This window comes from Heloderma suspectum, chromosome 14 (assembly GCF_057233095.1).
Source record: "Heloderma suspectum isolate Gila_16-S chromosome 14, 16-S_ref, whole genome shotgun sequence".
In the NCBI taxonomy this organism is placed as follows: Eukaryota; Metazoa; Chordata; class Lepidosauria; order Squamata; family Helodermatidae; genus Heloderma; species Heloderma suspectum.
This window is the reverse complement of record NC_139471.1, coordinates 10,230,419-10,248,007: the sequence shown is the minus strand read 5'-3', so window position 1 is coordinate 10,248,007 and position 17,589 is coordinate 10,230,419. Positions and strand designations below refer to the sequence as shown.

The 17,589-nt window shown below is 46.1% G+C and overlaps 1 protein-coding gene across 1 annotated transcript in view; it reads right to left on the bottom strand.

Annotated features, from left to right (window-relative positions):
* ASS1 (argininosuccinate synthase 1) overlaps nucleotides 1-17,589 on the bottom strand; it is a 115,850-nt gene that overhangs the window by 78,839 nt on the left and 19,422 nt on the right. Inside the window, exons 5-6 of the mRNA XM_084821334.1 lie at nucleotides 14,113-14,169; nucleotides 9,458-9,532 (exon numbers count right to left, since the gene is read on the bottom strand). Coding sequence (XP_084677460.1) covers nucleotides 9,458-9,532; nucleotides 14,113-14,169 — 132 coding nt within the window. The remainder of the gene's footprint in view (nucleotides 1-9,457; nucleotides 9,533-14,112; nucleotides 14,170-17,589) is intronic.

Here is a 17,589-nt window from a genome sequence, read left to right as displayed (position 1 = left end):
GGGCCGGCATGGAATTAGCAGGCGATGTCACAATGACATGGTTCTCAGCCTGACAAGCAAGAGGGCAGTCGAGGGGAGGTTTGGGGCTGGCAAAGAAATCCAGGTCTCTGATGGATTCGTTTTCCATCACTAAGATGTGTTTACTGCAGATTCTAAAAGGGGGACAATAATTTCCCCCCACCTCCAAAACAGAGCTGGTTTTCAAACGTTTGAGGGATGTACACTCAGAAAATTCCATTCCTAGAGTTGGACTTCTGTGTCTGTACGTGTTTGCAAAGTTCACCCAGGGACTCGGATCAGAATGAGATAATACAGAGGTGCCCGGCTGCTGCCGAAAGCAAAACACACCCAAAAGGGACCACAGACCAGAAAGAATCAGAAATCTAAGACATGCATGAGACAAATATATTAAACCAGCTAGTATACATTTATTCTCCTGGCCTCTGAAACCCTGCTCTTTTGTTCCTCCTCCAAGTCAGGTTTTGATCAGAGACAGGGTGTTTTCAGCTGTAGCACCCAATTGATGGAACTACCTTCCCAGAGACCTTTGCCTGGCAGCGTCTTTATTTTCATTATTATTTATTTTATTTATTATTAAATTTATTAATCGCCCATCTGGCTGGTCACCCAGCCACTCTGGGCGATGTACAACATACAATAAAACAGTTTAAAACAATAAAATTCTACCATAAAAACATTTTCTAAAATACCCTAACCCACCCCAAATTTTCATAAGAATGTAAGAAGAGTCATGCGTGATCAGACCAAGGCTCCATCCAGTCCAGCATTCTGTTCACACAGTGGCCAACCAGCTGTCGACCAGGAACCCACAAACAAGACACAGGTTCAACAGCAGCACCCCACCCATGTTCCCCAGCAACTGGTGTACATAGGCTCACTGCCTCTGGTTCTGGAGGAAGCACATAGCCATCAGGACTAGAAGCCACTGATAGCCTTCTCCTCCAGTTATTTAGCTAATCTCCTCTTAAAACCATCCAAATTGGTGGCCATCACTACATCTTGTGGTAGAAAATTCCAACTATGCACTGTGTGAAGAAGCCCTTCCTTTTATCTCTCCTGAATCTCCCACCCATCAGCTTCATGGGAGGACCCCGTTGAATTCTAGTATTTTGAGAGAGGGAGAAAAATGTCTCCTTATCCACGTTCTCCATACCAGGCATGATATTGTAGACTTCTATCATGTCTCCCCTTACCCTCCTTTTTTCCAAGTTAAACAATCCCAGCTGTTGTAACCTCCCCTCCCTTGATCATTTTAGTTGCCCTTTTCTGCACTTTTTCCAGCTCTACAATATCTTTTTCGATACCAAGTGGAATTTTTGTTCTCATGGCCCAGGCCCTATGATGCAGAGATGGGCAGGGGGTAGACCTCCAGATGTGTTGAACTTCAACGTTGGCTGCACTGGCAAGGCTTCTGGGAGTTGAAGTCCAAAAGATCTGGATATCAACCTTCTGCCTATCCCTGATCTAATGCCTAAAAAATTCTTCAGAAGATCTTGCTTGCAATGCCTCCTGTTTTGTGGATTAGCTGTGTGGGTTTAGCATCAGACATTCTTACAGATGAGAAAATGAAGGAGTAGGGAGACATTCATCGTTCAAATGGAGGAGTGGGGAGACATTTATCGATCATCCCAGAGTGCAGGACACGGAATAATGGGCTGAAGTGACAGGAAGCCAGATTTCGGCTGAACATCAGGAAAAACCTCCTGACTGTTAGAGCAATACGACAATGGAACTGATTCCCTAGGGAGGTGGTGGGCTCTCCCACATTGGAGGCATTCAAGATGAAGCTGGACAGCCATCCGTCAGGGATGCTCTGACTTAAATTCCGGCATTGAGCAGGGGGTTGGACTCGATGGCCTTGTAGGCCCCTTCCAACCCTACTATTCTATGACTCTATGATTCAAATGAGCATTCTGCCCAGGGCAGATTTTGCATCAATATTGAAACAATCCATTTTAAATCTCATGGGTAAAAAGGCCCTGCTACTGTACAAATCAGAAAACAACCCTTCCAGAAAGCTCTGATCCTTCTGGACAACCTTTTTCATGGGCGTGCTCTCCGAAATGTCCAGACGAGGCATTTATTGTGCAATTGCCTTGCCTCATTCACGGAATTTTACTGGGGGGATCCAGACCTGCAGATAGTGTTCCAGTTGAAACCCTCGTGTTTTTTCTCACCTCTCCTTCCACCTTTTTTCCTACCACCCAAAAATCTGTTAAAGGAGGAAACGCTTAAATAGCTTAAGAGAGATTAAGAAAATGCCTGACTGCCTACTGCCCTGGTGGCTTGCTGCACCCATCAGGTGTTACCCTTCTGCTGGTACCCCAGATTTTGAAGGTTCAATCCTTCATGGCTCAAAATAGGGCCTCTAGACAGAGTTCCACTCTCTGGAACTCTCTGCAACTGCCTCCCAGTACAAATTAGGCAGGCCCCAATCCTTATGGGTTTTCAGCACCTACTGAAAACATTCCTTTTCCAACAAGGATTCCCAAGAAGGTAATCTTGTCTTCGGTACAAAGACTTAGTATTTGTACATCTCTTAGAAATATCTTTAATATAACCGATTCATAAATATCGTTCAGTGAACAAGGGTGCAATCCTATGCATGTTTGGACAGAAAAAAAAAAATCCTACAACTTCCAGCATTCCCATGGCTGGCCTGGGAATGCTGGGAGTTGTAGGACTTTTTTTTCCTGTCCAAACATGCATAGGATGCCACCTTAAATGAATAAATGAAGTAAGTAATAGCTATGCAATGTCTTCGGATAGGTAGACCTACTTGCCCTCTGTCTGGAAGCACCCTAAAACTCTGATAACATAAACTTCCCACTTTTTAGCCTGGATGGAGCAGGGCAGGGGGGAAAATCCCAGCCGCTTGTGCTGTCGCATTGCTGTTTTTTGTCTTTAGGCTCGTGAGAAGTCTCCCTGCAGCCTGCTCTTTTCATCCATCGGAACAAGAGCGAGCACACAGTTGTCCCCACTCGACAGCCCGTGAAAGGGAGGGGGCCCTGTTCACACTCCAGCGGCCATGCTGCTCCTCACTGCTCCATTAGCTTTCAAGAGCTCGTTGGTCAATTAAACTTCCTCTTTGTTTATACTGAATGGGCTCCCGTAAGAAGCGGAGGGCAGACCATGGAGGCTAATTCTGCCTTTATGGCCGCAGCGTCCTCTCCTTAGGCCCACCCCAGAGGCTGCATAGACACACAGTAGCCTGTGAACATATTACGGTGCTTTATGCATTTACTTTGGGGTAAAACTGCCTTGAAGTCATCCATTTATGTTGTTGTTGTTATTAAAATGAATGGCTCCAAGGCAGTTTTACCCCAAAGTAAATGCATAAAGCATTGTAATGTGTTCAGATTATTATCATTAATAATAATAACAATAATAATTTCATTTCTATACCATCCAATAGCCGAGGGCGCTCTGGGCAGTTCACCGCAGTTCATTTTTTAAAAATTACAAAAACTACAGCATTATAAACATTATAATACAGCATTATAATGAAATGTGACAGGCAGAGGTCCAGTGAGCAAGCTGGCCATGGCATCTCCTGCTCCTCCTTCCCACCAGTCCCGTTGTCTGGGCCGGAGTGAGAGGCAGGACAGCAAGCCGGTTGCAGTGGTGAAGTGAAGGAGCAAGTCGAGGGGGCTCTGGTGAGTTGGTCCCTGCTGGGGTGTGGGCCTTAGGCGCACCAGAGAGACGCTAGCCCTGAGAGGAATACACGAAGGGCTGCACCTGGGAGAGTTCTAGTCAACGAACAAGGGTGCAATCCTATGCATGTTTGGACAGAAAAAAAAAATCCTACAACTTCCAGCATTCCCCCTGGCTGGCCTGGGAATGCATGTTGTGAGCATACTGACAACATTTTTAAAGGCATCCCCAAGGACTCCGAAAAACAGAGAGAAACAGTGTGTTGGTTCCAGAGTTAGTCATACTTGGAGAACACCCATTGAAATCAGTGGGACAAGTTAATCAACATGACTAACCTAACTCCCATTGATTTTGGTGAGTCTTCTCTGAGCAAGACTAAGTCTGGATCCAACCCAGTGTTTTAACGGGGAACATGGGAGGCTGCCTTATACTGACTCAGACCCTTGGTCCATCTAGCCCAGTAGCGTCGACGCTGACTGGCAGCAGTTTTTGCAGCCCTACCTGGAGATGTCGGGGATCGAACCTGGACCTTCTGCATGCAGAGCAGGGGCTCTGCCACTGAGCCATGGCCCCTCCCGTAGGACAAGGACCAAAACTTCCCAGGGACCCTCCCAGGTAAATTGGTACAGTTGGAGGTTTTTTAAAAGTGCAGTTCTGCTGGGGAATGCTGGGAGTTTTAGGACTTTTTTTCTGTCAAACATGCATAGAACTGCACCCTAAGTCTGCCAGAACAGTCAGAGGGGAACTAGGATTGGGGAGCCAGGAGATGTTAGGGGAGGTGGGGGGAATCAGAGCCGATGAACACCCCGAAATGCACCAGAGCCAGGAACAGCGTTGTGTGTCAAAGTCGCAGCCCCAGTTAGAAGTCCCTTCATAGCCGTTCCTGTCCAAGAGGGCCGACAGTTCAGAGCCTAGGGTACATCACAGCCCAGAAGGATGTTCTCCTCCAAACCACAGTTCCTCTGCATCACCAGAAAAAGAGGGCAAAGTGGGCACAGATTTGAATTAAATGTGCCGTTGCTAATCTGTATAGATGTACATTCAGAAATAATGGGTTAGATCCAGGATTTGCCTTCCGTGAGAGGGAATGGGGAATGGGGAAGAGGAGGAGCAAGTCCGGGGCGCTCTTGCCAGTGGGCCCCTGCTGGGGTGTGGGATCTTTGCCGGTGCCCCATCATGCCTGCCCTTGATGCTGGTGGTCAGAGTTTCAGAGTAGGACAGAGGAGACCTGCGTTCAAATCCAAACTCAGACAGAGATCTCTGTGGGTGACCCTGGTCACTACCTTTCAGCTTAACCCATCTTAGCCACACTGAACTCCTGCAATAAAAATGTTCTAAATAAATAATGTGCAACTATCCTTTTAGAAAACAGTTCCCAAGCTATCAGGCACTGGTGTAGAGTGAGCGGGGAGGGGGGGAGGGGGGCAGGTATATTACTTGCCATGGGCTACATCTAATATATGCCCACAGCCACACTAAAACATTTACAACTTTAATCCTGGCAATATTGATCAAGCCACTGGGGACGACTTTTGGCATCCCCCGGATCCAGCTCAAAGCAATAGAAAACAGTGGGGAAAATCTGTTTGATATAGAAAAAAAATGGATATCTGTGTGCGTGGATGGATCCATCCGTTTGGATGGATCTGTGCCTGTGTGTGGATCTGTCAGTTTTGCTTTCTTCCATGTTCAGAATTTTTAAATCTTGAGTTTTTTCTGTCTTGAACATGATGAACTTAGCAAATTTTGGTAAATCCTGATCAAAACTGAACTAAAAAGACATTCTCATCCATTTGCATTGGCCAAATTCAATAGGAACACCTATTTCCAGGCTGGAAAGGAAAAGCTTGTCCCTGCAACTTTCAAGGATGAGGAACCTGTCTGGAAAAAAGAGGTGGCCACCCTAATTCAGCACTAACGTGGTTGAATACACAGGGATTTAAAGCCAGATTTTTACAGTGCAGTCCTGTGCATGTTTTTAATTTTTGTGAACTGCCCAGAGAGCTTCAGCTATTGGGAGGTATAGACATGAAATAAATGAAATAAATAATAAGAAATAAAATAAGACCAATTGCCTTCACTGATGCTTACTCTCAGGTAAATGAGCATAGGACTGCAGACGTAAGGGCTAAGCACTCCAAACCTTGGGCCTGGGTGGACAAATCTATCAGTTTTGCTTTCTCCCACAATGGAAAATTTTACCTCTCAAGTGCTTTTTGTCCTGAATTCGGAGAACTTGGCTAATTTTGGCACGTTCTTATCAAAATGAACAGAAATGAAATTCTCACTCATCTCAACTGGAGGACAGGGCCTGTAATGCTCTCTGCTCCACCAAAGAATTCGAGAACCACCTTATGATGGTGCATGGACAGACAGAAACGTTTCTTCTTCCATCAAACAAACCTTGCTCCCCCAATACATTCACAGCCAGTTCTTAGAGGAGTCTCTCAAACACCTCTTTAGTCCACCTTAATTGCTTTAATGAGGCCCCCAGCCTATTCTATAGTTGTGGCCTATTTTTCAGGGGAAAATAATAAAATGGAAGAGACACACTCAGATTTCCAAATAACAATAATGAACATACACACACAGAGCGACCTTAATAACTTGCCTATTTGACAATTTGTTTGACAACATATGGAAGACTCTTGTAAATTCTCCTCCTAGTAATAAATAACAGATGGCAAAACACAAGCCTCAGAAAGCAAGCGTTTGAGGTTCTTTATTTAAAAAATAAAATAAAAAGGGCCTTCTCTGTTCTTAGCACACACGGTACGCTGCCTCCGCCTCAGCGCCTCAGCACTATCTGCTTTAGACAGCAGCTTTTTTTTAGTATTTAAAAAAGAAGTGGGGTTGCGGGGGGGGGGGAATCTCAAGCAATTTTCTGGTTTATACACAGAACTGCTCTTTTCTTTTTGATTGATTGAGCCCAGTTGTCAAGCATTTCCGTAAAGTCATTGAAAAAGAAAGGTCCCCTGGTGAGTACTGAAGAGACCTGATGCAAAACTTCTAATATGTGTTATTGCAACTTGCTCTTCAACCAAAAAAAAAAAGGAAAAAGAAGGGGGGAGGAAGGAAATCAAAGAGAAAGTGCATTTACTTTTGTCTATCATAAAAGCCACAGAGGTGGGACAAGTTTCTCCCTTTAGCTGATTACAATTAACATCCAGGTAATTACATGCCATTTTTAAAAAGAAGAAAAAAGAAAGAAGTGTGTGTGTGTGTGTGTGTGTGTGTGTGTGGAAATATCCTCACGCCTCCCAAAAATGACAGAGCGGAAACCTCCTGTGGGGGTGGCTGTAATTGACACTGTAAAGAGCAGGCAAGATTGTGCTAAGCTAAAATCCGAAGTGCCCTTTAAGGTTAGAAAATTAAAGGTTCGTTGCAAAGAAAGAAGAAAAATAACACGTTGCGATGGCAGAGAGGAGAGGGGGGACGGAGCGGGGGTGGGGTTCAAGCAGGCTGGAGAGATCAGGTCCATCCCTCGGGACACATCCAGAGTGCACTAATTTATTAAGGGTCAGAAGGGCACTCTATTTAAACAACTGTGTTCACGTTTGATTCTGGGCTTCTATGCACCGCCACCCCACCACCCGGGCAGAGATCTGGAGCACAACACCTCACCCGTGGACTTCCAATCACTGTCAGCGGAAACCAGGTCCTTGCCCTAATGGCGACTGACGCCTGCTCTACATATGCAGCAGAATGAGGTGGTAGAGTCCTGCAGTGGTAGAATGAACTATACCACTTCATGGTGTAGGTGAGAGAATCACACTTTTTAATGATCCCCTACAACAGGGCTGCACAGCTTCTTCAGCCCCGAGGGCCACATCAGGCATCAGCTGGGGGGGGCAGACATGTGCGCACATGCATGCACACACGTATGCACACACGCATGCATTCACATGCGCCACTCATACACACCCCAAACACACCCCAACAGCAACAGATCTTGGTCTCGCAGTATCACCGCCTGTTCCATGTCACAGCATTCAAGTGCTGAACCCCTCCCCTGCAACCCGATCGCCCAAAAATAAAAGGGGAAAAAAAACACTCTAGGAACAGGCTCTACGGTCTCTGCCATGGAAGCCTCCTTCCTAGAATGTCCCCCAAGCATCCTAGGACGGTGGCAGGAAGCCTTCTAGGACACCCTAGCAATAAGGTTTCTATTGTGAGGGATGATAGAGTCTCTTCCTCAAGCATTTTTTTCTCCTCCCCCTTTTTCTATCTCCTTTTTTTTGGGTGGTGGGTGATATTCAGGGCCTGGGGGCCGCCAGACGAGGCTTGTGGGGGGCACAGGGTTTTTTGCAACCCTGCCCTACAAGTAGAAAAGTAGTACATAAGGAGCAATTTGTCCCACAACCTTTCTCTGTGATGTGCTCGTTTCTTCTACATGCAGGGAGGCTTGCTTTTTACTTCCATGCGAGATGCCGTTTTCGAATGCTATCCCGTGTGCCGCCTAAAGCAACACCATCTGCTTCACTGCCTCAGGATTCCACGACCTCATCCTCTCACGTCTGCGGGTGAAGAGGCTGCAGATGGGGTTCCCCCTTCCAAAACAAGCCACACTGCATATACTCTTGAATGTCGGCTATGGAATGCTGTCAGGTTCTGAACCCTGAGCTGTCAAATACTGTTGATATTAAATAAATGGGAGCAAATATTAAGTACATGTTCTGAAATTTTATTATATCCCAGGAGAGAGAGGGAGAGAGGCAATGGAGAAGACGTCTGGGCCTGTGCCAGCAGAACTCCACCCACCTCCCTCCCAGTGGAGGCTGGTGGCTCCGATGTCAGTGGGGCTGTGAACCCGCTCCGGGTTTCGGTCAGAACCAGTCAGAATTCTAAACGAGCGATCCAAGGTGCGAACCTCCTCTAGAGTTCTGACTGGTTTGGACTGAAACCCATAGAGGATTCGCCGCCCCACCAACATCGGAGCCACCAGATTCCACTGCTCTCGCCCCTAGGCCATCCACCGTCAACTGCCCCATGGGAAGAATTTTAGGAGAGGGAGGGAGATGCGGAAAACATCAGACTAAGGATGGAAGAACCAGGGATGCTCCAGCTCACTGAAATTCTCCAGGCTTTACTTCAAAGCTTGGTTCAGCTCACTCCCGTTCTTCTTTGTGACCTGTTTTTCGGATCCTTTGAATGGGAAACATTGCTCATTTTGCACAGTTTTCATTTCAAAAGTTGCACAGTTTCCTAGTGCAGATTTTGCAGATGCGAACACAGGTTCGGGAATTTGCAAACATTTCTGGAGAACATTCTTTCGCATTCAGGGTTGCAAACAGGGCATTTTTGAAAGATCTGCAAACTGAAACGAAATTCTCATACATCCCTACAGCAGACATTTACTCCTGCTCCGGGAGGAGTTTTACCTGCCCCCAGGGCCATCTTCTAACTGCCCTTTGGGAAGGGTCCTAATGATTGATTTATTCTTATTTTTTAATGTCTTACTATGGTTTATTGTGACGTTATTGTTCTTGATATTACTTGTAAGCCTCCTTGGTAGGATTTGTATCCTGAAAGGCAGCATATACATAATTGTAATAAATCAACAATAAATAGATAAATAAAATTGGGATGTTGGATAATTTGTTGAGAAGAATTTGGGGGAACAAATTCTGCTTACCTCTAGAATCAGACCTTTAATCACACAGATTATCAGATAGGAGGCAGTTAGGGGTCTCTAACAGCTATGGTTGGGACCCACATTCAAAAGTCATGGAACAAGAGACAGAGATGATACTTGGGGGGTGGGGGAGAGGAATTCTTGTACCTTGGCATATTCCATTAGGTCGCTCCGACCTCGAAAGCGGCTGTAGAATTCTGGCATCCTCCAAGGTGCAATGATCTGTGGGGGTGGGGGGTGGGGAGGGAATTGGTTGGAGGAGGGGGAAACAGAGAGAGAGAGAGTTTCAGTTCAGCGGAATCATGCTCCAACATCATTCCTGTGGCTGGGGGAGGTAATTTGGCAGCAGAGGGGTCAGGACACTCTTGGTGGCCGCGATTAAGGCCTTGTGGGGCCATATGCGTCCCCTGGGCTGCACGTTGTGCACCCCTGCTCTAAAGGTACTCTCATGCCCAGTTAGCAACAGGCAACTCTAAGACGATCTGACGTGGTATTGGGCTGGCCTCTTAACACTGGGAAGGAAGGGGCATCAGAATGAGATTGCCAGGAAGGTGGCATCCCTGCAATATCTTTGGGGAGAGATGATGGACATGCATATGGCTTGGAGTCAAAACTCAGGCCCACACCTGGCAGGACTTGAACTAGTGACCTGGGTGGGAATGAGGCTGAGCCCAGTGACTTGAGTGGGTTCAAATGTAGGACATAGAGCAGGCTTCCCCAACCTGGCAGCCTCCATATGTGTGTGGAATACAACTCCCATGATCCCCAACCAGCACTCTCCACCAGTCCTGCTTGAATTCACACCTGGCATGCTAGAGCAAGGGCTTGAACTGAGGCACATGAGAATATAAGAAGAGTCCTGATGGATCAAGGTCCATCTGGTCCAGTATTCTGTTCACACAGGAGGTAACACAAACAACCTCCTGGTAGGACCACCCCAGAACTGGATGAGACTTCAGGAGGAGGAAGAGGAGGAGGAACCTCTTGCTGGCCCTAGTGCTCGCAGAAGTCAAGGGGATGCCAATAATTCTTCTGAGACCACCACCTGGGATGATGCCCCACTTGAGGAGGCCACCCTGTTGGAAGAGACAAAGTGCCCCAACTGGTCCCATTCCCCAGTTCCGGACCTATCAGGATCACCTCCAGGACTCCAGCAGCAAAGACAGCAGCGTCTCCAGATGGAAGCATGTCAAATATCTAGGAGCCTTACTGTAGAGGAGGATGCATGCTCTGGATCAGGGCCATAATGACAAGCTGGGCTAGGGAGGGCAGCAGCATCACCTACAAAGCTGCTCAGTTGGAGCCTAGCCATTGCTGAAACAACATCTTCCTGTGCTCCATGCTGGACAGCTCCCTTGCTAACCTGAACTTCCACAGGAAAGTGGTGGAACACAACACTCTCCCATCTCTCTCTCTCTCTCTCTGTTTCTTCCTCCCACCCAGTGGGCTGCTAGGGGATGGACAGATTACTCTTGCCAGAGGTCAGAACTGCTCACTTGCAGAATGGTTTAACCAGAATATGCCACGTTGTTTCTAGAGCAGTAACCATCAACCTTTTCAGACCGAGTAACCACTTTGGGCCAAACATGCATTTGGGGGATCCACTTCTTAATTTCCCCCCATATTTTTGTAGGGGTGGTGGCACTGCTGTTGCGATGCACCTTAGGGCAGCTTGTAACGCTGTCGTGGATCCTGACTCACCACACTGGAGAGCAATGCACTAGAGCTTCCCTACCCCCCCCCCCAAAACCCAACTCTTAGAATCAACTCTTGCATTATGTAGGGAGACTTTCAAAGCCTTTGCCATTGCCAGAAGCACCAAGCATTAAGTATCCACATTAATCACGCCAAACAAAGGTAATCCAAGACCCTTCCAAGCTGCCACCGTAACATAACAAGCACCACAACCTGCCCAGGGCTAGGTGTGATGGAAGGAGAAGAGTCCGTTTATCCTCACCAGCTGCTCGCCATGGTGGCTTGGGTTAAAAGAGTGGGCCAATTAAAAGATCACAACAACTCCATCAAAAGCCAAGCGTGTCTGTTCTCTTGCTAACCAGGTTTTTTTATTTTTTATTCTAAGGGATCCTTCTAATCCAGTTCAAAGAATTGACTGCAAGTTTTGCATATTCAGTTGAAAGGGACATTGTTTAAGATATATAACGTTCGGATGGACTTCAATGGAAAGGCAAATGTACATAAAGAAATAGAATCCAGGAGTATATTCGGGCTGCAATATCAGTTGATTAGCTGGTTAGATCAACTAAGTAAAAAAGTCCTGATATTCCCATTTAACTGGGCAGCAGATTTTTTTTTAAAAGAAGTGACTGTAGCTGGCATTTTATGCTGAAATGTTTCACATTTCAAAATCTGTTTATGAATTTTCCTCTTTTTTTAATAAACTGGATATGCAATTGCTGGTCATTTATTGTGGTTTGGAGTGACTTGTCATGCCTACATATTGGTTTGATGAAGGATAACTTTTTAAGGGTACCATCCTATGCATGTTTGGATAAAAAAGGCCTACAACTCCCAGCATTCCCCAGCCAGCCATAGGATTGCACCCTAAAATATTTTTTTTAAACTACAAAAGAACACTGAATCAAAAAGAACATTCCATCACTGAGTGTTCAAAAGAAGAACATTAGTATGTAGCAATACTAGACAAGTGGAACTTGCAACAAAATGGAGCAGTGTAGCCAGCCATGCCCTTTCCCTGGAGACTCCATTACATATTCCTTTCCCCTCCCCTGACCAGTTTTTTGTGGCCACGGAGCAGGCTCAGTTCTCATTGAGTTGTTTTATTTTTTTCTTCCCACGCTAGGCTTTTTTGCACATTTTGTTTGCAGGCTCCGCAAATTGCACAAATTTCTGCACAATTTGCACAAATTTGGCCATAATTTGTGCAAATTCAGCTGTGATTTGTGCAATTTGTGCAAATAGCTCAAAACATATGCAAATTGCTGAACCTGTGGGGGAAAACACACAAAAATAAGTTCCCGGAGTTCAGAGGAAAGCCCATAGCTTGGCTCGCAAACACAAATTGAGTCATGCACACTGCAGAACTTGGTTGAATAAAAAAAAGAACCGGATGTCCCAGCAACGGACATCCCGAATTGAGATTGGGGCTACGATGCTAGGAAAGGGGATTTTAACCCTTCTGCTCGCCATTTTCCTGATTAAAATCTCCTTTACCCCAACGCTGCTATTTGTCCTGTAGGGGAAAACATATTGATACCTGATGTGACACATATATACATCATCTAAAAGCAGAGGAGCATGCCTGTCCGCCTTTCAGAATTATCTAATTCATATGCAGATGCAACCAATTACTCAATTCATGCTCATATAATTCATAGGAGTGTGCGGGGAGGGGGGGTTGCTTTGGAATTCCACTTGTTTTCATTGCTGACAGCCTAGCTTGTTTTGCATTCCTTTCATTTGCATTTGTTTCGATGCTTACACAAATAAATAAATAAATTCAGAGAAAAACAAAATGGCAGCTGTCAAGAGCAGCGGCTGAGGTCTGCACCTGCCATTCCTGGAGATAAGAAGTTCCCCTCCCCACCCCTAATGCTATGAATGGGAATCCTGAATGGGGACTTCAATTTGTGCCTGTTTGTTTGTGGGGCAATTGCAAATTAAACCGAATGGGCCTTCGGTTCCACTCGTCCCGAAAGAAATGCACAGCCCTAAAGACGAATGGATCTTGTAATAGGAGTCAGCCTGTTTTTGTGGAAGAGTGAAGTGTGAACTTTTCACAGAGTCATATGCAGTGTCCAGTAGCATATGTATATTTATTTAGCAGAGTACTTGGCAACTATTATGAAGTTAGAGTTGGTTAACATTCCTTGATGCCATTAGCTGAGGGGACGGCTATAACGCTGACTGAATGTGTAGATGAAAATATGCCAATAAGAGCACCTTCCATCACTGAAGTCAATAGCCCAGCAAATGTAGCATGAGGCATGCCCAAAGTATTGAGGCTGGTCATGACAGCAGGGCAAATATACTGAAGGTTCATTCTTCTTGCTACGAACACCAAGCAGATAAGGCTCAGCGGCTGTCCTGTACATTTCATGCTTTCCTTCTGATAAGACTGTTCTTCTTTGCTGTGAGAAACTTTTTTCTCCCAAGAAGTTAAGGCCCCCCTTTTCCTCCTTGGTGAAGAGAGCGGTGTGTGTGCGCGCGTCTTTGACAGTTTCTAGAATGTAAGAGAAACGCTTATAAAATCCAAATACACTAGCTTGCTCTTGGTTCTCTTCTGAGAGGGGGAAGGTGTGCCACCCGCTAAGGAAAACAACCCTGGGGGCAACAGAGACAGTGTGGTGTAGTGGTGAGAGTGTTGGACTGGGAGCCGGGAGATCCGGGTTCTAGTCCCCACTCGGCCATGGAAGCTCCCTGGGTGACTTTGGGCCGGTCGCAGACTCTCAGCCCAATCTCCCTCACAGGGTTGTTGTTGTGAGGATAAAATGGAGAGGAGGAGGATAATGTAAGCCGCTTTGGGTTCCTTAAGGAGGAAAAAAGGCAGGATATAAATGCAATAAATCAAATAAATAAATAAATTGTTGCTTCAAGAGAACTGGGGCAGCTACAGCATTGAGTTGAGGGGTGCGTCTTTGCTTTAATTGTCTGCATCCACTTTCCACCCATAAACTGTCTATCATTCTTTCACACAAGTGAACGTGAGTCACATTGGTACCCTCGAATCTGTTTCGTGTGGGTCCTGGCTGGATCAGGCCCAGGTTTAAGACACAGGCTTAGCGAGAAGCAGTCGTGTGAATGGTGTCTGTAGAGCTCCTTACCTTGATCTGAGGGCAGAGGGCATAGTAGGTGAGCTCAAACCGAATCTGATCATTACCCTGAAAGGAGAGAACAAGAGCTTCAGCACGAAGTGTGACTCAAATACTTCATCTCACAGATGCTCAGATCCTGTCAGATGGATCCAGGGCCAGCCATTTGTCTGCCGCCAACATGACTGGCCACTTTTGGACTTGCAGTTGAACGTGGAGGTTCAGTTCCACCAAGGCAGACAGCACCGAAGAGGGTGATATAGACCACCCCTTCAGGAAAAGCTCCATTTGCTTTCTTTTGCCTACATTAAAGCTTCTAGTCCTCAACATAACTGCTGGAAAATCTTCTGGTAGTAAGGGGGGACCTGAGGAGATTGAACAGAAGTTATTGATGCAATACCTATTCAAACCTATTCAACAGACAGCTACCTTGGGTCTGGAGAGCTGAAGGGCCTCATCCATTGCCAGGATACCAAGGGCCACTGGGAAGCTGCACTTCCTTCTGCTCAGGAAGAACATCATGGCAAGCGGAGACCAACCTGGCCCCTACCATCAGCCAGGGAAAAAGCATCTTGCTACAACGCTCACTTTCCTCTTCCCTCCCCATACCGTTTTCCTTTTGTACTGCATCTATTCGGTTGCGAGCCTGGGGGCAGGGACTGTCTTATCTCTCAATATGTGAGCAGCACTTTGAAAATCTTTGGCACCTTAGAGGCATTCAGTAAATAACAGCAAGAACAATCTTGACAGTACACAATAAGCCATCAAAATGCCTCCCCATGCATTCTTTTCTTAATGTCCACTGTCCACCCAATTGACATATTCTAAAAGGGGCAAACTACACAGTGTATTAAATATGTAGTTTTGCATTTCACTTTTTTTTTTTTTTTTTACATTAAAAAGGAACCGAGGAGGGCAGGGGCAACTGATCAGGACCATGGTGTGCAGAAAGGAAGGTGACACTTTCTTCTAGAGTCACAGTCTGGATAAAAATCTCTCTCTCTCTCTCTCTCACACGCATGCACTCACGCATGCACACACACTCCAAAGCTATTTGACACATGAAACTGTTCTTGGCACAACTGCTACATAACTCGATTTACATGGAACACAGAATTAAGGCAATGTGACCGAAACTTTGACCCTCTGAAGAGGTGTGAAAAATCAAATCAGATGCAAAATAATAAAATTGCACTTAAAAAACAAACAAACAACCAGTGTGGCTTTGAAACCAATCTTGTGCTTCTCAGACTAACACAGAAGGATGTCAGTTCATACTGTGTGGATAAAATCGGACAAGTCTTTTGGGACTTGCATAATTTATGCTAATTATCCTAGTCATTGGAAGGGGCAGGGTGCTTTTCAAGGAACCATAACCCCGCCCCAGCATTGGAAATTTCATTCAGCTACCTTTCTGGCTTGCAGAGGTCCACCAGGCATTGTTGCCAGTGTGCTTTCAAGCGTATCTTTGCAGCCAAAAGGACTAGAAACTTTGAAAATGAAAACAAAAAACAAGTTTCTCAGGAAGCTGAATTTGGGACCTAAGCTGTAAGTGGATTTGGCATTTAAGAAGTTGCATTTCTTTTGCCTTCCTCTGAAGGATAGTGAATCACATACCATTTAGCAGGAAAGAAGACTTCAGGACGCCAAGCACATGGCAGGCATAGGAAGAAGTAAAAGCTGGGGGGCAGGGTCTGTGTTTTTGATGAAGTCTGTAGCTAATGGCTTGAGACACCCCCAGACAGTGTCTTTCTCTAATTAACCTTCTCTGTGCATGTGTAATCCCTTGCCCATCTGCTTACCATCATCACGAAGGAAAATACTGGCATGAAGCCATCTCATAGATTCTGTGTGATTCTACACAGTCAACAACCAGCAAGGCAGGGAGATGTGTTTGATGCAATCAGGCGAACACAAATCTCACAATTTTGCATAAGCACAGGCAGAGACGGTCCATGTCGTAGGGCAAGGGGTGCGGGGCAAGGGGTGTGGGGCAATGCCTGCGTGTCCCAGACAACCCCCTCCCACAACCTCCCAGACCCACCCCAAAACTGAACAAAAGGAATTGCTTTCCCCGCACTGTGTGCCACGCACACTCAGCTAGCTCCAACCTCCGCTGCCTTGATGAAGTTTGCTTTGCGCATGCGTTTTAAGGAGCAAGACTTTTCCCATGCTCCTTCTCTGCCTCAGCAGACAGCACAGAGCACTAGGCAGGGTGCTGGAGCATACTGAACTGCAGGAATGCCTGATACGGTCATAACCTCCCTAGTGCAGCAGGATTTTGGATGCACAGGATTTGCTGCCCATGCTTAATCCAGTCCTCCTTACTTCTGAGTAGACATGCATAAGCGAGATGTTTGCACTGTGCTGTGCTTCACTGTTCCTTCTGAGTAGACATGCAGAGGGGTAGTTTGGGGGGGTGCTTTGTGGTGGACGTGCAAGGGGGTGGATTTTGGATGCTCTCAACACCTGTTGCTGGGTTCCAAACGCTACTTTTCTGTGTGGTTCCGAGTACGTTATTACTGTTAGTATTATCCCACCCCTGCAGTTTGCATGCTTAGCTTTGCAGGTGTGCCCTCTCAGTGTCCCGTTTTGCAATGGGTGGTTCTTGTTGTTGTTATTGTCGTTGTTATCATTATACTTTGTGGCTGTGCGGATCACACACACACACACACACACACACACAGCTTTGCATTCATAATCTTAAAGTCACTTAAGAAGAACCTCAGAAGAGCCCTGCTGGATCAGACCAAGGGTCGGTCTAGCCCAGCATTCTGTTCACACAGTGGCCAACCAGCTGTCAACCAGGAACCCCTGAGCAGGACATGAGCACAACAGCACCCTCCCGCCCATGTTCCCCAGCAATGGGGGTACACAGGCTCTCTGCCTCTGGTACTGGGAGGTAGCACATAGCCATTAAGCCTAGTAGCCATTCTCCTCCAGGAATTTGTCCAACCCCCTTTTAAAGCCATCCAAATTGGTGGCCATCCCCACATCCTGTGGTAGCAAATTCCATAGCTTAACTCTGCACTGTGTGAAGATGTCCTTCCTTTTATCTGTCCTGAATCTCCCACCAATCAGCTTCATGGGAGGACCCCGTTAGCTTCTAGTATTTTGAGAGAGGGAGAAAAATGTCTCCCTATCCACATTTTTTTCCAAGCTAAACAATTTCAGCTGTTGTAATCTCCCCTCCCTTGATCATTCTAGTTGCCCTTTTCTGCACTTTTTCCAGCTCTACAATATCTTTTTTTAGGTGTGGTGACCAGAACTGCACACAGTATTCCAAGTGTGGTCACACCATTTGATCTCTGCAGATTAAACCTCTGTTAAAGGTGCAGGAGTGGACCAAGCTATCTATTTTTTATCTGTGGTCAATTGACAACCCTAGATATAACACAGATGTGTGTCGAGATTAGGGATGTTGGAGGAATCCATTTGGGTGGTTGAGTTCAAGAAGCTTTGTTGGCTAGGCCCCCAGACTTCGGTGTG